The following is a 23,332-nucleotide window of genomic DNA, read 5'->3' as shown; positions in this document are numbered from 1 at the left end:
GGAAAAAAGTTGAACGGAATAAAAGAAAATGAATACGAGACCTGTAAGTAATGCAGAAAAAAAGGCACTTTACGGGTTTCCATGCGACTCCATGTTACATATAGCTAGCTGGCGGTTAATAGTTTGCTAGTATTTTTTCCGCAACAGGAAATTAAATTAGTTGTATTCATATTTTCTGCGCTATTGTATCGACTTCGTGGCGGGGCACACGGTTATTGGCTAGAAAAGTGCAAAAAATTAAAATTTAATTTTTTTTTCTAATAAAATGACACGAAAGGATTTTTTTATTAAATTTTTTAACCAGAATTTATGATAATTTTTTAAGTGCTTTCCTGTGAATGTGAAAAATTTAAAAAAAAAGTGGGTTAAAAACCGTGAAATGTTCCAATATCGAAGAAAAATGTGAAAAGGGGCATAAAAAGTGTTCAAGATGCACCGCTACTTCATCTATAAATAAAAAGTATAAATAAAAAGTTGTTCACTCAAGTATTTTCGTCATGTTTAACGTTACATTTGAAGATTTTTATCAAGTGCACGTGTGTGTGTGTGTGTCTTAAATTCTCGTAATTGACCTAATTTTGCGTTTCTCGGATTAAGCAAACGTTAAAAATGCAAAAAATCGTGAAAACGAGAACAAGGAGGGGGGAAAAATGTCATCAAAACGCCATGTCAAGGGCTTAAACAAGTGTTAAAAAGACAGATTTATTAATGTTTAATGATGTTAAGCTCATGAAAGCAAATTTTTTTCGCATGTAAAGTGTCTCATTCCCGAATTTTTGTGTGTTTTTTCTCGACATTTTTATTACGTACCTATCAAGTCATGCGATTTAACCTTCATCAGCATCAACATAATAATCGGCAATCAAGCTCCGAGGCATTTCACGAACGATGTGTGAGATGATTACCTGAAATTTCTGCATATTCAAGCATTTTCGAATTTTTTTTTTGCGTTTGGGAAATGAGGAACAACACACAAAAAGACAAAATTACATGTGAGGAGAGAGGAGACAATATTAGAAAATGATTGATGGTCCCTTTATTTGGTTTTTACAAATGCTAAATGTTTGTTTTGTAGGCAATATGGATGGAGAGAAAGAGACCGAGACGATTTTTTGTCGTTTTATTCGTTTTTACGACATTATTGTTTACGATGAAAAGGAAAATGTTTCTGTCAGTCAATGGGAATACGATGAGAGACAATTGATTGAAGGAATTTACAAAAAAAGAAGCACGTTATGAGGATTGAAGGCAATTGACCTTTGATTTTTGGAAGTGATTTTTTTGGTTTTTCAATCAAGTTGAGTTGAGAAGAGAATTTTTTTGGTAAAGTCGAATTCAAGTCAAAATTTGCTCTTTAGATATTTGTTAAAGTCGAATTTACCAATAAAAATTTCGTTAAAGGCGAATTCATCTAAAGTCGAATTCTCTAAAAATTTTCGTTAAAGTCGAATTCGAACTAAAAATTTCGTTAAAGTCGAATTCTAATCAAATTTTCTATAAAGGCGAATTCGAAATAAAAATTTTGTTAAAGGCGAATTCAAAATAAAAACTTTGTTAAAATCGAATTCGAAATAAAAATTTCGTTAAAGGCGAATTCATCTCATAATTAGCTCTCAAAATTTCTCGTTAAAGTCGAATTCGAAATAAAAATTTTGTTAAAGTCGAATTCATCGAATTCATAAAAAATTTCTCGTTAAAGTCGAATTCGAACTAAAAATTTCGTTAAAGGCGAATTCATCTCATAATTAAAATTTCTCGTTAAAGTCGAATTTGAAATTTTCGTTAAAGTCGAATTCGAAATAAAAATTTTGTTAAAGTCGAATTCGAAATAAAAATTTTGTTAAAGTCGAATTCGAAATAAAAATTTCGTTAAAGGCGAATTCGAAATAAAAATTTTGTTAAAGTCGAATTCGAACTAAAAATTTCGTTAAAGTCGAATTCGAAATAAAAATTTCGTTAAAGGCGAATTTATCTCATAATTAGCTCTTAAAATTTCTCGTTAAAGTCGAATTCGAAATAAAAATTTCGTTAAAGGCGAATTCATTTTAAAATTCCTCGTTAAAGTCGAATTCGAAATAAAAATTTCGTTAAAGTCGAATTCGAAATAAAAATTTCGTAAAAGGCGAATTCGAAATAAAAATTTCGTAAAAGGCGAATTCGAAATAAAAATTTCGTTAAAGGCGAATTTATCTTAAAATTTCTCGTTAAAGTCGAATTCGAAATAAAAATTTCGTTTAAGTCGAATTCGAAATAAAAATTTCGTTAAAGGCGAATTCATCTCAAAATTAGCTCTCAAAAATTTTCGTTAAAGTTGAATTCGAAATAAAAATTTCGTTTAAGTCGAATTCGAAATAAAAATTTCGTTAAAGGCGAATTCATCTCAAAATTAGCTCTCAAAATTTCTCGTTAAAGTCGAATTCGAACTAAAAATTTCGTAAAAGGCGAATTCATTTTAAACTTTTTCGTTAGAGTCGAATTTGAAATAAAATTTTCTTTAAAGTCGAATTCGCTAATAAAAATTTCATTAGAGGCGAATTCAAAATTTGTCATAAAAATCAAAGTCAAATAAAAAAATCCGTTATCTAAACAAAAAAAATTCCCGTTATCGTCTGCAAAAATCTAACATCACCTGTACTTTTATTCGCTACACTTTTCCATCTGTACATCAATTACTTCTGATGTCTCATTTTTCCAAGCGACGACTATGGGAATTCGCCACACAAAGCATCATCATTGCTCATGGAATGTGCATAAAATGGGCTTATGCTTGTACAAAAGCGATAAAAAAGGGAAAAACACGCGAGAGGCGGGGAGAGAGAGAGAGAACTCGAGACGACGAAGCAGTACCGGAATGTTTTGGGGGGCTGCCATTAATAAAACATGAAAAAGCAGGGAAAAATCTCGTCGTCTCCCCCAATTTATGAATGGCATGAATATTAATTATTTAAAAAGATTGTGTGTCACGATGACACAAATAATGATAATAATTATTACTCGAGTCCCTCTTTTCTGTTTTCTGTGTTATGAGAAAATTTCTCTCCCTCGCAATTTGCCTCGCGTACAAATGGGAGAAATTTTTCTGAGAGAATTGTTGCTGCGCGTGGTACAGTCACGAGAGATTTTTTGGTCTTGTATCGACGGAGGTATGCATGGGAAAAATCTTGCGCTTGCATGAAAGAGCTTTTCACCCAAATTTTCAGTAGATAAACGAAATTCGTTCGGAGAGATGACAGCGAGGAAATAAATTCATGTGATGTGTTTCCCGTTTTTTTCTGAAATTTTTGTGTGTTTCTGAGAAATAAACGACGAAAATTCGAGCAAAGTACCGCGAATGGAAAATTTCACACAAAAAACACACGAAAAAAGTGCAAGTTAGTGAGAAAATCGGAAAAGTTTCGAAAACAACTCGAAGAATTTAGTGAAAGAAAAAATAAAAGGAGCTTAGAATTTTTTTTTTTTGACACACAATTGTACTCGTCTCGCACTCGTAGAGACACACTCGAAGAATATTTATTGGATATTTATGTGAAAATTGGCGAAAAAAGATAATAATGAGTTAAAAGTGTTCAAAAAAAAAAAAGGTTTGAATTTTCTCGGAAATTGTGACCGAGAGACAAATCACGTATTTCGTTTAATATTTTGCGAATCACGAGGACGTCGGAAGGACTCACGATGCAAAAATAGAAAAAAATGATAAAAAAAACAATCAATCATTTTTCTTCTACGACTTTTATCATACATTACCTTGTCGTTTACGTGCCCTCATTAAAAGTGCCTCTTCAAAGGGAAAAGAAGCAGAGAAAAAAATTACGAGCTACAAGATAATCCGGATTCCTTTTAATTAATATTATTTAGTTTTTGCCTCCCTCACTTGAGAGAAATGCTCAAAGAGATGTTGCTTCTGCTGCTGCTGCTACGGAACTCGTTTCGCAGCGAAAACTAAACTAAAACTTTTTTGTTTGTGTTTTCTTCGTAAAAGTCGATGATTTAACGCCGGGGAAACGGAGATTGTAAAAATAAACAACAAAGAAGTTAATTTAATGAAAATACTTGAATAATAAAATAATTATCTGTGTCATTCGAGCATTTTTCGGAGAATGGCAACGTAATGTAATTAAGGTCCTGCGGAGGCAATTTATGCAGATTGTGGGACGCCAAGGTTGGTTGAGTGAGGCACGAGACAGATAATTGGGGTGTTTGTGATAGTTTATGGCAGTCGTTTGTGGAAAAGTTTAGCAGTTTTGAAGGTTGCATGGATTTTTGTTAAGTTGCAGTTTTCAGATTCGAGTATTATGTGGAGTGATTTTTTTTAAAAATCAAAATTAAAAAAAATCAAAATTATTTTGTTCCAAAAGAAAAACTCAAAAATTATTTATAACTTGAACTTTAAAAAACTTTGAAAATTATTTTAAATGTGATAAAAATAAAAAAAAAATTAAAAATAATGCTTAAGAGTTCACTTTGGAAAAAAAAATTATTCAAAAATTTTGAATTTTTCAAAAAATATCGTAAAAAGAAATTTATCAAATACTAAAACGAATTTTCTTAAAAAAGATTTTTTATAAAGTTTTGAGAAAAAAATTAATTTTAAAAAACCTTATTTTTGTCTTGCCTTTTGACAAAAAGAACTTTAAAAAATTATTGAAAAAAATTATAAAAATTTAAAATTCTAAAATTTTTAGTTCAATAGCTATAAAACTTAAAAACTTGCTTAAATTAGATTTTTATGGTATTTTTTAAAAAATAATTTAAAAATATTTTTGAAAAAAAACAATTAATTTTATTTTTAATTAAAATTTTACAAAAATTTTCATAATATTTTTTTTATTTTAATTAATTATTACGTTATAATTATTAATTATTTTATTTATTAAAAAAATATTTAATTTTCATTTATTTTCAATAATTTTTAAAATTATTTAATTAATTTATTAATTAAAAAAAAATTATTATGATTATTTAAATAAAATTAAAATAATTTAATTATTTTAAAATTATTTACTTAAATAATTTTCATAATTAATTAATAATTTTTTTTTAAATTTTAAAATTTTTAAAAATTTTTTTTTTCAATAAAAAAAAAATAATTAAAGTAAAAAAAAAATAAAAAATCAACCAGGCGAGTCCATTAAATAATTTTAAAAATTATTTAAATAAAGAATAGATTATTAAAAAATTATTAATAGATTTTTTAATGAAAATTATTAAAATTAGTTATTTTTATTTTTATTTTAATTAAAAATTTTATTTAATTTAAATTTTTTTTTTAAATTTTTAAATTAATTTTAATTTTTCGTATAAATTTTATATTAAAAAATGCATTTTTTTTGCAAAAAAAAAAAACTTTTATGTCTACTTGTCTAAATTTAATCCCTTCAGGGACAAATTTGATACCGTAAAAGTTAAATTAATTCTTTTTCCATCAATTGACCAAAAAATATCAAAAGTCACACAACCTTTTTTCTCTAAAAATTCACAACGATCCTTCCGAGTATCTTTCCTAAAAATAACTTCCCTTCCTCTTCAGAAAAAAAATGCAAAACAAACAAATTTTCACATGAACCGCAACATCACACAAAAACACAAGGAGAAATTAAGGAAGTACATTTCCATTCAACTCAAGTTACTTCCTTGCCTCGTTTCGCCATATACGCAAAATGCGGTCTTGTGTCCCTCGAGGCTTATGTTAAAGTCCCGCATTTTTGTTGCAAAAAAAAAAAGAAAAATTAAATAAAAAAAGTACAATAATTAGAATGTTGTGAGTGCGAACAAAGCATCTTTGTTGTTGTCGTTGCTCAAAAAGATAGAAAAATGATAAAACATGTCCTTTTGTCGCACAAAAGAGAGCAGTTTTCAAGTGTCGACACTTTGGTTTCTTCCTTCCCGTTCCTTCCTTCGTCCTTTTGGCGTCGCCATCGTGATTCGTGCTGAAATTCACCGAGATTCGATCTAAAAGTGGATTTTTCTTCATTATTTACTGTTTATTTTTTTCCGCAGAACTCAGTGAAGAGTAAATAGTGAGCGAAAGAGACTGTTTGTCTATAAAAATTGCAAACAACAAAAAAGTGAAGGACTTTCAAATGTGATTAAAAATGGCGATACAAAACTCAAAAGTGGAAAAAACAAAAATGAAAAATGTTGAAGTGAATCAACAAACGTATAAATAATAATAAAGTAATAAAATTCAGCAACAACAATTTGGTGGCGCGCGCGTACGAATTGAAGCGGATTGGAAACAACAACAACAAAAAAAAAATCTACAACCCAAAAGCAAAACATGATAGATATTGTGCTGCTGCCTATCTTGCGCTGTGATAAATATTTTAATAAATTTTTAATTCATTTTATTATTATCAGTGTGACTGTTTTAGTGATAAGTACTGCATTGCCACCCGTCATTAAAATCGGTACGTAATAAAACACTTTTTTACATTCATTTTTTATTAACCTTTAATTTTTTTATGTGATGGATTACAATTTTTATGATGCACGGCGAGTTTAAAAATGGGGAGAATTTGACACCTGTCGAGTTGATTTTTAATTTTTATTTATTTTTATACGAATTTTGAGCTAAGAATAATTCCTTAAGGTATTAATTTAACACTTTTGGAGCTTAAAATAATTCCTTGAGGTATTAATTTAACACTTTTGGAGCTTAAAATAATTCCTCAAGGTATTAATTTAACACTTTTGGAGCTTAAAATAATTCCTCAAGGTATTAATTTAACACTTTTGGAGCTTAAAATAATTCCTCAAGGTATTAATTTAACACTTTTGGAGCTTAAAATAATTCCTTGAGGTATTAATTTAACACTTTTGGAGCTTAAAATAATTCCTCAAGGTATTAATTTAACACTATTGGAGCTTAAAATAATTCTTTGAGGTATTAATTTAAAACTTTTGGAGTTTAAAATAATTACTCAAGGTATTAATTTAACACTTTTGGAGCTTAAAATAATTCCTTGAGGTATTAATTTAACACTTTTGGAGCTTAAAATAATTCCTCAAGGTATTAATTTAACACTTTTGGAGCTTAAAATAATTCCTTGAGGTATTAATTTAACACTTTTGGAGCTTAAAATAATTCCTCAAGGTATTAATTTAACACTTTTGGAGCTTAAAATAATTCCTTGAGGTATTAATTTAAAACTTCAGGAGCTTAAAATAATTCCTCAAGGTATTAATTTAACACTTTTGGAGCTTAAAATAATTCCTTGAGGTATTAATTTAACACTTTTGGAGCTCAAAATAATTCCTTGAGGTATTAATTTAAAACTTTTGGAGCTCAAAATAATTCCTTGAGGTATTAATTTAACACTTTTGGAGCTTAAAATAATTCCTCAAGGTATTAATTTAACACTTTTGGAGCTTAAAATAATTCCTCAAGGTATTAATTTAACACTTTTGGAGCTTAAAATAATTCTTTGAGGTATTAATTTAAAACTTTTGGAGCTTAAAATAATTCCTCAAGGTATTAAATTAACACTTTTGGAGCTTAAAATAATTCCTCAAGGTACTAAATTAACCTCCTCGGTATTAAAATAATCCTTAGAGAGGTTATTTTAACACCTGAAAATGTAAAAAAATCTTTTTAACAGAAAATTTTTTTAAATAATAAAAATTAATCTCAAAAAGTGTCAAATTCCCCAACTTTTCAACCCACAGCGCACTTTTAAGCGAACAAAATTAAAGCCGTGTTACTTCAAACTTCAAATTGTTCAATTGATGACCGTAACTTGCGAGTTTCTCGTCAATTAAATTCGACAACTTTTCCTCAATGTTCGAGCACGTCATCGATTGTTGCTCCCACAATACCTTGAGCATGTCGACATTCCTGTTAAACGCCTCCAGCGTCGCAATTAAATGAGAATTCGTTGTTGTCGTCGGTGCCTCTACTTGGAGGAAACGTTTGTCCAGAACGGGCGTCTCCATCGTCGTTGTTTGATTTTTCGGCGAAATATGTTTGACAAACTCGACAGTCCATTGCACGTCGGAGAGACAGTGAATTCCCTCGACTTTGTCTACCTGGTACGTGCGTTGACGCAAATGATGCGGGAAATAAAAGGCATCTGCGGTGATATTTCGTTCCTCGAGCAACGAGAGAATTTCGCGCACACGACTGCACTTGAAATTGTTGTCAGCCAAGTAGAGGAATTTCAAGTTTGGCGTGAATTTGAGGATTTTTTCGACATCCAAGTCGAACAAGTGGTTCGAAAAGAGTCTCAAATGCTGCAATTGTGATTGTTTTTTCAGCAAATCCGGATTAAATTCGGTAATTTTCATTCCATACAAAACTAAATTCCTCAAATTTTTCGAATCCGTTAAATCAACTTCGAATTTTTGAACATTTCCTCCGAACAAGTGCAAGTCATGCAATTCTCGCAAACCCTTAAAAGTATTTTTCGTCAAATTTTTCAACTTATTTGAAGTGATGTACAACTCTTGAAGCTTTTTACATCCTTGGAACGCATTTTCGTCAATTTCTTCCATCAAAATTGAATTTGCGTAAAATTTCTCCAAATTCGGGAGGGCCGCACAAAAATTTCCCGACAAATAGGGGAAAATTCCCTTTAAATCGATGAAAGTTACAGCAGCAGGCGACGCAGCGACAGGCTCAATATTGTGATCCGTTTTCGTGAAATTTAGTCCGAGAATCGTGCAGCCAGTCAAAACGTTGCCACAATCGTATTTCACGGCAAGTGAAAAAGAAAAACAGCACAAAAAAGTTAAAAATTTTAATTTTAACATTTTTTTTTGTTCGTTAAACGTCCAAATTTGACGAGAAACGAATTTCAACTGAACTAATTTGAACAAAAGGTTTGTGGAAAAAAACTCGTTGCGTTGAAAATCGAGTCAAAAGTCAACGATTGCAGTAATTTTGGACACTTAACAAAACAAAAATTATCGAAAGTGTCAAAAAATATAAAAATTTTAAAAATAAGAAGAAGAAAAAGTGAAGAAATTCTCTTCTCGGAGTGATTTTTCATGAATTTCTAATGCATTGCATTGTAATTAAATGCTTGATAAGACGACGTCTGGTAATAAATTGTGAACTGAATTATGATGTAATGTTTCTTATCGCGTAAATTCTTTGTGTGTGACATAATTTCATAAATATTTCAATAGCAAAGAAAGAAGTTCATTTACTCAAAAAAACGAAAATTTCTTGAAAAATCATGAAAAACGATAGAAATTCGTGGAAAAGTGAATGAATTATGACTAAAAAGTCTGCAAAAACAAAAAAAAATATTAAATTGGGTTCAAATATTTCTTTACGCTTTAAGAAATTTCGTAGAAAATCAGTCTGAAGTACTTTGCTTCGCAGAAATTGAAAAAAAATAAGCAAAAGTGTGAATGAAATTGATATTTGCTATAAATTTTAATTTTATTTTCACTTTTTTGTGAAATAAAAAATATTAAATATTTAAAAAAAAATTTTGATCATAAAAAGTTACGAAAAATTTAATTTTAATTTAAAAAAAATAAATTAATTAAAAAAAATAAATTAATTAAAAAAAATAAATTAATTAAAAAAAAATTAAAATTAAAAAAATAAATTTATAAAAAAATAAATTAATTAAAAAAATAAATTATTAAAAAAAAATAAATTAATTAAATTTAATTAAAATAATTATTAATTCCAATAAAATTTTAAACAAAAAATTTGACAAAAAATAAAAATAATTTTTTAAAATCGAGATTTAATATTTATAAATTTGAAAAATTTATCTTAAGAAATTTTTTGTATTTTAATGTTCTTCTTTAAAAAAAAAAGCAGCAAAAAAGTGAATTCGTTTTATTTTTAGGAAACAAACACAGGAAACTGTATCAAACTTTAAAAAAACTAATAGAAAAATGATTAGAAAACTTTATTTTCTTCCCATTCTTTATTATTTTTTTTACAAAAGAAAAATCAAACTTCACCAATTAAAACTTTAAAGAATTTTAACTATTTTCATTTTAAACCTAACTTGACATTTTTTGTCCTTTTATGACAAAAAAAGAAAAATTTACCAAAAAAATATGAATAAATTTTTGTTCCGTCTAATTTTGGCACATATTTTACACGTGACTCACGTGGCTTACAAATTTTCTCACATTTGCTGAGTTCCCCCTTATTTTCCAATGAAAACGAAATTCACAAAAGGCTGAGTTCTCTTTAAAAACACAAATTTAATTAACTTTGAAGTTTTTCTGATCGATTTTTGGTGACAAACTTTGACATTTCAAACCGAATTTTAACCAAATTTTAACAAGAAAAAAAATGTTTTCTCCTTTTAATCCGCTTGTGAGGAAGACAAGAAGGAATTACCACATCCATTAAATAAACGATCGACATAATATACTCTCGCACGACACTTGATACGCATTAAGCAAACATTTTGTGACACAAATGAAAACAAAAAAAAAATTTTTTTTTCAAGGAAGAAAAACGCGAACGAAAGTTTATCAATATTATCGTCTTCATTTGATTACTAGACTTTGACATCGACATCGCATCAGCATAAAATGCGTTGTTACCGCATTTCGGCGAAAAAATGTGGTTTTCTGCGAGGATTGATGTCTTTGGGAATTTTTGAATTGTTCACTGGGTTCAAGGTTATGAATTTGCATTGGGGTAAATTCAGAATCTGAAATTTTTTTTATTACTTTAAATTTAAATTTTCTCCTTATTGCACATTTTTTTTTGTAAAATTTGTCATCACAGTTCATATTCATAAATTTTTTAGCTCAGTAAATATTCAAAGTTTTTTTCGATCTTTTAACATAGAATAAAAATATTTTAAAAAATTTAATCTTCCTATTCCACATTTTAAAATTTTCGACTAAATGAACATTTTAAATATCGGCCTAATGCACAATTTCTATTTTTTTTTTCATTTTAATCAAATTTATTGACCTTTTTTTTAAATTTGCTCATAAACATTTTAATATTTTTTAACCTAATGCATATTCAAAATTTTGACCCAATGCACAATTTGTAACTTTTTTTTTACTTTAGTCAAATTTCTTAACACAATGCACTTTCAAAATTTCGACCCAGCGAACATTTTAATTTTCTACCCAATGCACAAATTGTATTTTTTTTTACTTTAGTTCAATTTCTGACCCAATGCATATTAAAACAATTCACCCTAATGCACATTTTCAATAGTTTTTTCGACCCAATGCAAATTTTTTAATATTTTTTCAACCCAATGCAAATTTTTAAATATTTTTTTCAACCCAATGCAAATTTTTTAATATTTTTTCAACCCAATGCAAATTTTTAAATATTTTTTTCAACCCAATGCAAATTTTTAATTTTTTTTTTCAACCTAATGCAAATTTTAATTTCAAATTTAAAATTCTTAAATCGAAATTCATTTTTCTTACGACAACTTTCTAGATAATTTTTTTTTCTGCGACTAAAACGACGACGCAGTTTAAAAAGCTTTCACGTTCGCATAAAACAAACACGCCAAAAAAAAGAGCAAAATAACGTTATGAATAATAAATAAAATATTGTCAAATTTTAACGCGTGATTCTTCGTGTGTCGTGTCGTTGCACGTGTGTGTCGCTGCGAATGGAAAGAGGTTATATTACCTGTGAAATTGAATAAAATCTTGTGTTAAACGTGCTCGTTGTCTCTCCCACACACGCACTTGAGGACATTGTCCCATTTTTATTAGAAAACGAACATTTATCTTCATGAAGTCTCTTCTGCACCACATTCGAAGCATCATAAATTACATTTAGGGACTTTTCGGTAAGCTGTGCAGGTGACATTTTTTTGTGTATTTTCTTTTTAACCAAAAAAAAAAAAGAAGAAAAATTACCAAGGTCATGAAATCAGATTTGAATTAGTCAAATTTATAAAAATTATTTACCTTTTTTTTGTTTAAATTTGTTTCGAAAAAAAAAAATATCTTGTTTACCAATCAAATTAGCAGGAACTTTTGTTTCCTTTTGCTCGTTATCTCGTTGCTTTATCAGGTCACTTTCACAGCAAAAGCAGTAGAAAAAAGGGTCTTTAATCCTGTTTTCTCGTATTTTTCTTGATCTCTAACACACTCCTTGTTTGTGTCTTTTTAACATGACATTTTTCTCCTGTATTATTTGTTTAACTTATCAATATATCTTTTTCTCATTTTTTTTTGTTTTTTCTTGTAACTCGTTATTTTTGCTGGTTAGTGTTTGTTTTGTACAAATAACTCGAACAAATATTAATTTAGAAAAAAAATATATTTTAAGATTTTTTTTTTATTTTCTATGAATCATAAATGTTGTTTCTAAGCATTCTTATCAATTTAAAGCAAATTCAATAAAAATGCATAGCAAAATTTTTTCTTGAGTCTCTAACCGCAAGTTCATGTCACTGACATTGATTTCCGTTCAATTTCTAATAAATTTGATAAAAAAAATATTTTTGCATTATTTTGTTCTGAACTTTTGTTGAAATAAGACGTAAAAATGGCAAATTTGTCACAAATATTAATATTTTTTTGCATTTTTTTAAGTTCAAGTCTTGCCATAAAATTTAATTGTAAAATTACTTACGGCGAATATTGTACACTTCCAGATTTAAAAATTTCTAACGAAAAAACTTTAATCGAACCAGAAGCTCCAAATCCCAGCATTATGCAAAAATTAATCTTAAAAGGACAAATTAATCGATTATCTGGCGGATTTTGTGAAATTTTTCCAAACTTGGAAAATTTTGAAGCAAATTCAGTTGGAATGGAAGTGATTGACGAAGATGCCTTCAAAGGATGTGCCAACCTAAAAATTATAAGAATGGATTACAACAACTTCAGAAATATAGCAAAAAACGCTTTCAAAGGATTAAAAAATTTGATGGAGCTTTTTTTGTTTGGAGGAAATATTCCGAGGTTTGATGTTAACTTGTCTGATGCCAAACAACTCTCATCGTTACTTGTTTCTGCTTTAAATATCACTGAATTTCATGCCCATGTTTTAAAAGAAAATTCAAAGTTAGAACGACTCTTTTTGTATTCGAACAATTTGTACGACTTGGAAATTGAGAAAATTCTAAAATACACTCCAAAATTAAAGGAAATTTATTTTGTTGATAATTACTTCAAATGTAGTCGATTGGAAATGATCAAAAAGTTGCTTGAAGACAAAAAAATAAAAATGGGAAAACATTATCTTGAAAAATATTTGAGGAAACGAAATTACACTGTGCAAAAAATTGACGATGTTCATTGTCTTTCTGATGAGCAATGGACCTTGGAAGTTGTGAAAGTAGCTGAAATCGGTAAAATTAGTGAAAAAAGTTCAGAAAATGTTTTAAATTTAGAAGTAAAAGTTCAAGATCTGAATGAAAAATTTCAAAACTTTTCTGAGCAAGTTCAAAAAGTCTCCAAAGACGTTTCAGAAAAAGTGGAAAATTATTCAAAAGTTCTCTTTGATAATTTTTCGTTGGATATTAATGAAAAAATCAATAAATTAACTGAAAAATTGCAGAATCAAATTGAAGAGCTATTTGAAGTCAAAAAAGATCATCAAAGTGCATCAACTATTAGCGAAAATCATCACACTGGCTTATGGATTTTTGTTTCTTGCATTTTCGTTCTGTTGATGATTTTTGTTGTTTTTTATGTAAAAAAAAGTAGATCTAACACTGAATATTATCCAAATGTAATTTTTCGTAAATAATTCGAATTTGAAATTTAAAAAAAATCATTATTAAAAACTATTGTTAATTTTGTCAAGATTTCAATTTAAAATAATTTTTCACTGAAAATAGTCAAGATTTTTAAATTTTTTTGCGAAAATATTTCAATAAAGTTCAAAAATGTAAAGTTCTTTATGAATTGTATTAATTTTAAGCAAAATTTGTCATATTCTGAAGTCTTTAATAAAATAAAACAAATATCAAAATATCTTAATGATAAACAAAATGATTAGTTTTTGCACTGCACTTTCATGTATGTTTATAAATTTGATAAGAATTGTATAGAAACAAGGCTCACTAATTATTTATAGATTAAAAAATCTCACATTACATTTAAAATATTAGCAAGAACTAAAAAAAAATTGAATTTTTCAAAACTTTTCTTTTAAAAGCCTTATTCGAAAATTTTATTTTTTTAAAGGGAAAAACGTTTCATGAGATTTTCAGTTAGATTAATTTAAAATAAATAATTAATTCAATAATAAGTCGAAAATGTTTTTAATATCCTTTTTCCTTATTATTTTAAAAATTTCCAAAATCTAAAAAAACATTTTTTTTTTATTAATTATTTTTGAGCAATTTTAAATAAAAATATCAAAATTTCTGATCAAATGAACTCTATAGCATAAATTTTCTTATATTTTTGCAAATTTTGATTTAAAAATGTTCAATTTAATGAAAAAAAAAATTATTAATGATCATCACCATTCCTCTTAATTTTCAAAATTTTTGAACAAAATATGAATAATTTTAAAAATAATATCAAAAAAAAAAAACTTTTTGTACTGCTGATTTCTTTTCTTTTAAATGGGGCAAAATAAAAAAAAGTTAAATATTTAATCAAAAATGACCGTTAAATACACCGAAATTTTCATAATTTTTCAAGAAAATTTCCAAAAAATTTTCAATTTATTCTAAATTTTCTTCTCTAAAAATATTTTTCATAAAATTATTAAATATTTTTTTCAAAATTTTTTGACAGTTATTTTTTGTGAATTTTTTTTTTCTTTAATTTTTAATATGAAATATTCCGAAATCTATTTTGAATAAGCAAATTTCAAAGAAAATAGTAAAAAACATCAAAAATATTATTTAACGCTCTAAAATTTATAAAATTTTGTCATTTGGTATGAAAATAGTATTTCAAAACTTTTTTTTTATTTTGCCCCCCCCCCCCCATTTTATTTTAAAAAATTTTGGACTTTATTTTTGATTTTCATTTGGAGCGGCCTAATTATTTATTTTAAAATAATTTTAAAAATATTTTGTGTTTCAAAAAAAAAAATCTAAAATCATGCTCCAAAGATTCTACATCATTAAAATATATTCTACAAGTGTCATGAGAACTAAAGTTCATTATTTTCAGGTGTTTCAATACTCATTGAAAGTAGTTTGAAAATTCTTTTTCGAGTTTCTATGTTTGATATTTGTAAATTGACTTCTTTTGAAGGCCTTAGTTTGAAATTTTGTTTAATCAAAATATTTTTTTGACGGTTTTTTAGGTTAGGTAAGATTTGAAGTTAGATCACCGCGGTCCAAAGACCTAAAATATTTTGAAAAATTTTAATTTTCTTCTTTTTGATCATTTAAAACTAAAACTAAAAAAAAATGCAATTTGATCAGTTGTCCAATAATAAATTATCACAATGCAAAAAAAAACTTACCATGCTTCAAACGAAATCTTGTCTCGTTATCAGAATTATCTTCCTCATCATCGTCATTATTATCGCTCTCAAGTCTCTCGCTTGCCATGTAATGAAACGAAAGAATGCAAATTATTCATAAAATTGTATTTTACAATTGGAGCGTCGCATCATCGTCACTCGCTGGGAAAGCTTTTAACGGCAAACGAAGCACTCAGAGACGTCGGCGTAACAACAACTGAAAAAGACATAAATAAAAGTTAGCAAAAAGAACAATACAAAACAACGCACATATACTATTTTATGATTGCAAGGATAATAAAGCGACAAGCGGGGGTAAAGGAACGGAGTGAGAGTGCACTCTTGGATTAACAAGAAATATAAACAGCTCGTCGTCGTGCTCGACGATGTTTTTAGTTAGAACAACACAATTTTCTGCATTGTTGAGGAGGAAGACTCACAAGCACTTACTAAAAAACTTTTTTTTTCTTGCCGTGTTCGCAACATTTGTAATCCACTCATCATAAGATGCTTCCTACAACTTCTTTTATGTAAAAATAATAATAAATGTTTCTTCTTTTTCTCTTTTTTGCTCTCCTGCTTCGTTGAACGACGATGGAATGCTGCCCCGAAAAAACATTCAATTGAACAACCACATCAAACAAACGATAATGATGGCATTATTAAAATGGCTGGGCGAATTTGCACACAACAAAAAAAAAATAACGTTACATAATTTCCCACCCCGAACGAAAAAAAAATGTTACAACAACAACATAATCGTCGTTGTCCCTTTTTTTCGTTTCGGCAAAAAAAAAAAAAAAACAAACAAATAAACTCATAAAAATGACATTTTGGAAATTATGTACTGCTGCCACTACAACAACAGGAGCAATTTTTAGCGAAGAACAAAAAGATAGTAGTATCGAAGTAGCGTTTAAGTATGCCGTATACAAAATTAACAAAGACAAGAATATTCTGCCGAAAACCACGCTGGTGTATGATATTCAGTATGTGCCAAAAGATGATTCATTTAGATCGTCGAAAAAAGGTTTGTAGCAGATTTGGGTCACGGGAAATTCATCTGCGGCCTTGTTTTTTTCTGTTTGCATTACTACCTTTAATGGCGTATTTCTGTTAAAAAAGAAAAAAATATATATTAAATTTTCGTTTTTATTTGTTTTCTGTCTGTTTCTATGAAATAAATTTATTAAAAGAATTTATACTTCAAAATTTGTAATTTTAAAAATTTTTAGATTTTTTTTGGAAAAAAATTTTATCGTTAAAAAATTTCAAGTTAAAAAAATATAAAAAAATAAATAAATTTTTTAATTAAAAAAAATATTATTAAATTAAATTTCTCAATTTAAAAATAATAAATAAATTAAATTTCGTTAATTAAAAAAAATAAATAAAATTTCTTAAAATAAAAAAAAAATTTGAAAAATAATTTTAATTTATCAAGTTATGAATTATTTATTAATTGAAAATATAATAATATTTAATGGAAAATATAAAGTAAAATTTAATTTTATTTATTTTAAGAAATTTAATTCAATTTATTTGTTTAAATGATTATTTCATTTAATACAATTATTTATTTTTTCTTCAAAAAATTTAAATTTATTAACTTTATTTAATTAATAAAAATAATAAATTAAATTAATTTTTTTTAAATAAAAAAAATTTAAAAAATAAAAAATTGAATTAAATTGAATTTCTTAAAAAAATAAATTTGTTAAAATAAAAATAATAAATTAAATTCAATTAAATTTTGTTGATTAAAAAAATTAAATTAATTTAAAATTCTTAAACAAAAATAATAACAAATTGTATTAAATTTATTTAATTTAAACAAATAAATTGAATTGAATTTCTTAAAATAAAAAAAAAAAAAAAAATAATTTGATAAAATTTCTTAAAATAAAAAAATAAATTATTTTGAATTTCTTAATTAAACAAAATTAAAATAAAAAAAACAAAATTAAATTTATTTAAATTAAAAAATAGAATTAAATTGAATTTCTTAAAATAAAAATAATAATTTTTTAAAAATTTATAAAAAAATTAAATAAAATTAAATTAAAAAAAAAGAATTTAATATATAAAAAAATATATTCTAAAATTTTTTTTTAAAATTATTTTTCACTATTTTTACCAAATATTTTATAGATCTTTTGAACTAAATAGCTCAGAGTTTTTAAATTTTATTATCTTTTAAATTTTTAATTTTTTAAACAAATCTGATAAAATACTCAACAAATCCTGTTTCTAATAAAAATTAAAAAAAAAATTTGCAGCTTGTTTACAAGTTGAATTTGGAATCCAAGCGATATTTGGACCGAATGATCCGTTGTTGGGAAGGTAAATTTTTTAAACTTAATTTTTTTTTATAAAATTTTTGATTTTTCAATTTTTTTTTCCAGTCACATCCAATCAATATGCGAGGCTCTAGACATCCCTCACATTGAAGCACGCCTTGACTTTGACACAACGCCAAAAGAATTTTCTATTAATCTACATCCGGCTCAAAAATTCATGAACAACGCTTACAAAGACTTAATTATATATCTCAATTGGACCAAAGTAGCAATAATATACGAGGATGACTTCGGTGAGTTACTTTTTGCGTCTTTTTTTTTTGTTTTTATGGCGCGTCACCGGAAATAATCATAATAACTCATAATAAATGACTTTTTTACAAAAAAAAAATAATGAAAATTTATGTTTGGCAGGTCTGTTCAAGCAGCAGGAATTAATGAAGTCAGCGTCACAAACGCGCGCCGAAATGTACATACGACAAGCGGTACCGGAGACCTACCGTCAAGTACTCAAGGAGATACGGCAGAAGGAAATTTACAAATTAATTATCGATACGAAGCCGGAGCACATTCAAAAGTTATTCAGAGCGGTGAGAATTTTTCATCTTTTATTGACGCCAAAAACTTTGTCCTTTTGTGTTGCAACCCGAAAATTTTCTGCAGAATCAATTTTGTTTATTATTTATGGTCCATTGACTTGTCGTTATTTGATTAAAAGCTTAAACTCGACTGGCATCGATTTATTCATAAAAAAAATTTTTTTGCTTCTGCAGAAAAACATGAAAGAAGAAAATTGACCATTAAATGCGTCTTTTCATCAATAAAAGGTCAAGAGATTAATTTTTTTATAATTTACCACGATAAAATAAATATTTTTACAGCGTTTTGCTCATTTGCGCTGATTACTTCTTGCGAAAAGCTCAATTTTCTTTCAATTTACAACAATTTACGAAGTTGCGTTAAAATATTCCAGTCAATTTCTTTCACTCAATGCGATCAATTTTATTTTTTTCCGTTTTTCTTTGCAGATTCTTCAGTTGCAGATGAACGACTATCGATACCATTACATGTTTACGACTTTTGTAAGTACTGCCGTCGACGTAAAGCAGATCCACAGACACGAAAAAAGGGCGACTTGCATCAAAAAAATTTTTTTTTTGCTCTCAAAACGCGTTTAAAATTTTTTTTACTCAGATTTGAAAAAAAAATATTTTTTTGAGCTTGATTTTTCCAGCTAGAAGCGCCATCCGTCTCTGTAAACAGCTCACAGGTGTTTGTTTTTCGCGTTTTTTTACGATTTTTTTCGTGATAAGTGAAGTTTTCCTCCCTCTTTCGTGCGAAACCTAAAAAGAGAAAAAAAAATATAAAAAGGATGATTGAATCATTAAAATTTTTATGTTCCTTTTTTTATTTATTTATAAATTTCTTGCTTTTTTCCGTCGTTTCGAGTATTTCGTGTGGTGTGGGACTGCTTTTATTGCGACAAGTAACAAACACAACTTTTCTAACGGTAATTGTTCCTTACACGTTTCTTGTCATTTTTTTTTTGCGTGCTGTGTCCCCAAAGGACATCGAGACATTTGACTTGGAAGACTTCAAGTATAATAATGTGAATATAACGGCATTCCGCTTGGTTGACATCCAAAATCCGAGCGTGGCGGATGTCGTGGAGCAAATGAAGAAATTTCAACCGAATGGACAAGCTGGCTCAGATGTGGGATTACAAATATTGCAGGTGAGTGACTTGAAATGATTTTATGAGATTTTGTGAGAAAAGTGACAAAAATTCAAAATTTTGAGATGTTCTGAAAAAAAATTTTTTTAAATAAAAAAAAAATAATTAAAAAAAAAATGAATTAAACTTACCCATAAAAAACTTAAAAAATTTTAAAACAAAAAATTTTTAATATTTTTAAGAAATTAAGATTTTTTGTTAAAAATCAAATAAAAATTTAATTAAATATTAAAATTAATTAAAAATTTTAATAAAAAAATTTATTTTAAATTTAAAAAAATTAAATTTAATTGAATTAAAATTTATTTTTTAATAATTTTTGAAATTTTTTTTACATTTTTTTAAAAAAATTAAAAATTTAAATTTAAAATTTTTAAATTTTAAAATAAATTTTGAAATTTTCTATTTAATTTTTTAGATAAATACAAAATTTTTTTTTTTTTAAAAAATTTTTTAAAATTTTTTTAGCTCGAGCTTTTTGAGGCTCGAGCTTCAAGCTTTTTTTACGCTTAATTGAAATTTAAGTTTGTTGAAATTTTTTTTTAAAATTTTGATTTTTGAAATTAAAAAAAAATTAAAAAAAATTATTAAAATTGAAAGTTTAAAAAATTTAATAATATTTCGAAAATAATTTAAAATTTTTTAATTTAATTTTTAATTTAAAAATTTTTCAGATAAAAAGAAATATTAAATTTTAATGAAATTTTGTTTTAAAATAAATAATTTTAAAATTTTTTTTAATTTTGTCTCTAAAAATATACATTAAAAATTTCAAAATAATGAATTTTACAACAAAAAATATTTCTCTAAAAAATTTGAAGGCTTGAAGCTCGAAAAAAAGGCTCGAGCTTTGACTTTTCGAGCTTCAAAATTAATATTTCATATTTTTTTTTAAATAATTTAATTAAAATAATTCAATTAATTAATTAAAAATTCAATAAAAATAAATAAATAATTAAAGATAATTAATTTAAATTAAATTGAATTATTTAAATAAATTAAAAAAAATTAAATTAAATTTAATAAAAAATTAACCTTCATGGTAAAAAATTATAATTTTGCTCCAAAATTAAACTTTTGAAAAAAAAATGAAAAATTTTTTGACTAAAAAAAGAAATTTCTTTTAATTTTAGAATATTTACTTACCAAAAAAATTTTTTTTTTATTCAAAACTTTAAATTTTTATAAAAATTTTAAAATTTTTGGTCAATTTTCTCACAAAATAATTTTCCCAAAATAACATTTTCACTAATTTCCTCCAATTTTTTTTCATGTCACGCCAGACTGAGCCAGCTTTAATGTACGACAGCGTTGCCCTCTTTGCTGCTGGCCTCCAATCGCTGGATCGCAGTCACAAACTGAAGCCCGTAAATTTGTCGTGCGAACAGGAAACACCATGGGAAGACGGCACATCCTTGTACAATTACTTGAACTCGGTAACTTTTTTTTTCTCGTTCATAATCTCTTTTTGAAATTGAATCTCATGAATAACGCAAATTTGTCACATATGGGGCATCGCACTTTTATGACGATGCCGAGCGTGCGAACATGTGCGACACGAACAAAAACTTTCCATCAATTGATTTTAAATCAGAAAATGTACTTGTTGCGATGGAGAAATGGGACGAGCGGGATGGGGGGAGATGGGTCTCTCGATAGACGTTTGTCGCACCGTAAAATGGGAGAAAACCACAAAAATGCCCTTAAAACGTGATTGACAATCGATTATCTTCTCTCCGGCAACGGCAATATCCCTTTTTCCTCGAAACCCAATCAAACTTTATTACCCCAACAACAACAACAAGTTTTCGTTTCGGTTTTAGGCAACCATTAACGGTCTCACTGGGCGCATCGAGTTCGAGGAAGGGAAACGTAACAACTTTAAAATTGATTTGCTCAAGCTGAAAAAGGAGAATTTGGTCAAAGTGGGCGAATGGACGTCGAACGATGGCATCAACATCACCGATCCGCAGGCATTTTACGAAACCACAGTCACAAATATCACGTTGATTGTGATGACACGAGAGGTAAGTGCCTGAATTCTAATTGCGTTTTAAGCAAATTGATCTCCCATTTCATCCCGCCATAAATATCATAATAATGCTCCTTGTTCCGCTCTTTCCGTTCCGAAGAATCGTTAAATTAAAACGGAAACAGCAAAAGAATGAATAATTTCGAAATGTAATTTTCTTCTGGTTTTCTTTTTTTTTTTTTTTTGTATTTATATTTATTTCCATTTGGTATCGAATGGACGAACAGATGTCGGTTTATGGGCATGAAAATGTCTTTAATAGCTTTAAATAGGATTTATTTCGTGTTGATGTTGATATATTGTCAATAATATTATTTTGGGTCTATTTTGCCCGATTTTCGCCAAATAAATACAATTTTAAAACACACACACAGCCAAAAAATGAAAATCTTTTGCAAACACACCCACGATACACTCTTTTTGGCGTTTTTCAGAGGCAGAAAGTGTGTCATTTAAAAACAATTTTCAACTTTATTTAAATAAAATACACGTTAAATTACAATATAAACCGTATAATAATATGAGGCTTTCGATATTATTTTGTGAATTTTGATCATTTCCTTGTGTTTTGACACAGATACAAAACTGGGCATGAAAACATCACAGACATAGGATACAGTGATATTATGTAGTTTAGTAAAATTGAAACGCGATAGAAAAGTTTTTTTTTTATTTATTCAGGGTGAAAAAGTTAAAGCGTGCATGAGGTTTCATTTTCCACATGTTCCATTATACGAATTTTGATTCATTTTCAAGTTTCTTTGAACATTATTTTCTTTTCCAAATAATTTTTTGTAAAATATCATTTGACTTTTGAAATTTTTCATTATTTTTTGAAAAATGTTTCAATTTTAATTTGTTTTAATTTTAGTTTGTTCCATTTTCTATGGATTTTCTTATTTTCGCCAAAGTTCAACTAATTTAAAGTTCAATTCAACTGAAATTAATAAATTTTAGTACTCTCAACTCTTAATTTCTAAAACTACTTAAAAATTTCTTCAAATTTAAAATTATTAAGAAGTTTCATTTTCCATTTTTTTAAATAAAAAATGTTTCGTTTTCACATTGTTTCATTTTTTAAAAGTTTTATGAGATTTTTAACCTCATTTTACAATACTTTGATTCAAAGAACTTTAATTTTAAGAAATTGATTTATTTTCAATTTGTTTCATTTTCCAATAGTTTTTTTTTGATGAAAATTTGTTTTTACCTAAAATCAGGAGTTTTTGGAAAACTAAAAAAAAAATATTTTTTTCAAAATATTTTTTTTCAAAAAGAATTTTATCAAATCAATAAAAATTTCAATTTTCAATATGAAAAAAATATAAAAAAGTATAAAAAGTGTTTCATTTTCAAATCACAAATTTTTGTACGATAAGCGTTCCATTTTCCGATATTTGACAAATTTTGTTTTAATTTTTATTCCGTTTCTAATCTGAAAGGTTTATTTTTTGATTTTTGTCAAAAAATCGGTTTTTAAAATATTTTTTAAGAAAATTCATTAAAAATGTTAGAAAAAAATTACGAAAACTACTTTGTTCCATTTTCATTTCATTTCTCATTCTATTTAATCGCAAAAACAAAATGAATGTCCAGACGCCATCTAAATCTAACCATTAGCGTCATTTTATCTCCCCAAACTACGTGATATGTGAATCATGATGTTGAAAAAAGGGAACATATTTATTACCATGAAAAATACATGTTGTGGATTTTCCGTAAAACCTATATTTTTGCACAGATTGAGTAAATACGTTACAACCCGAACTGAGCCGAAAATATCTTCACACAACATCAATTTTTGCCTATTTTCTTACTTTGTCGATTTTTACCCCAAAATATATCGGTTTAAATGTATTTTCATTCATGTCACAAATATTTCACGATGATGTTTTTTTTCTTCGTTTTCTTCCCATGTG

At 26.8% G+C, this 23,332-nt stretch overlaps 1 protein-coding gene across 1 annotated transcript in view; it reads left to right on the top strand.

Moving 5' to 3' along the window:
• Positions 1 to 270: 270 nt before the first annotated feature.
• LOC134829664 (glutamate receptor ionotropic, kainate 2) overlaps positions 271 to 23,332 on the top strand; it is a 30,519-nt gene continuing 7,457 nt past the window's right edge. The window contains exons 1-10 of the mRNA XM_063842868.1: positions 271 to 460; positions 5,998 to 6,407; positions 16,215 to 16,376; positions 17,626 to 17,689; positions 17,752 to 17,939; positions 18,061 to 18,236; positions 18,675 to 18,728; positions 19,214 to 19,381; positions 20,665 to 20,817; positions 21,205 to 21,408. Of these exons, the coding sequence (XP_063698938.1) occupies positions 6,278 to 6,407; positions 16,215 to 16,376; positions 17,626 to 17,689; positions 17,752 to 17,939; positions 18,061 to 18,236; positions 18,675 to 18,728; positions 19,214 to 19,381; positions 20,665 to 20,817; positions 21,205 to 21,408 (1,299 nt within the window). The 5' untranslated portion in view covers positions 271 to 460; positions 5,998 to 6,277. The remainder of the gene's footprint in view (positions 461 to 5,997; positions 6,408 to 16,214; positions 16,377 to 17,625; positions 17,690 to 17,751; positions 17,940 to 18,060; positions 18,237 to 18,674; positions 18,729 to 19,213; positions 19,382 to 20,664; positions 20,818 to 21,204; positions 21,409 to 23,332) is intronic.

The sequence above is a fragment of the Culicoides brevitarsis genome, chromosome 2 (assembly GCF_036172545.1).
Source record: "Culicoides brevitarsis isolate CSIRO-B50_1 chromosome 2, AGI_CSIRO_Cbre_v1, whole genome shotgun sequence".
NCBI lineage: Eukaryota > Metazoa > Arthropoda > Insecta > Diptera > Ceratopogonidae > Culicoides > Culicoides brevitarsis.
This window is presented reverse-complemented; position numbering and strand designations above follow the sequence as displayed.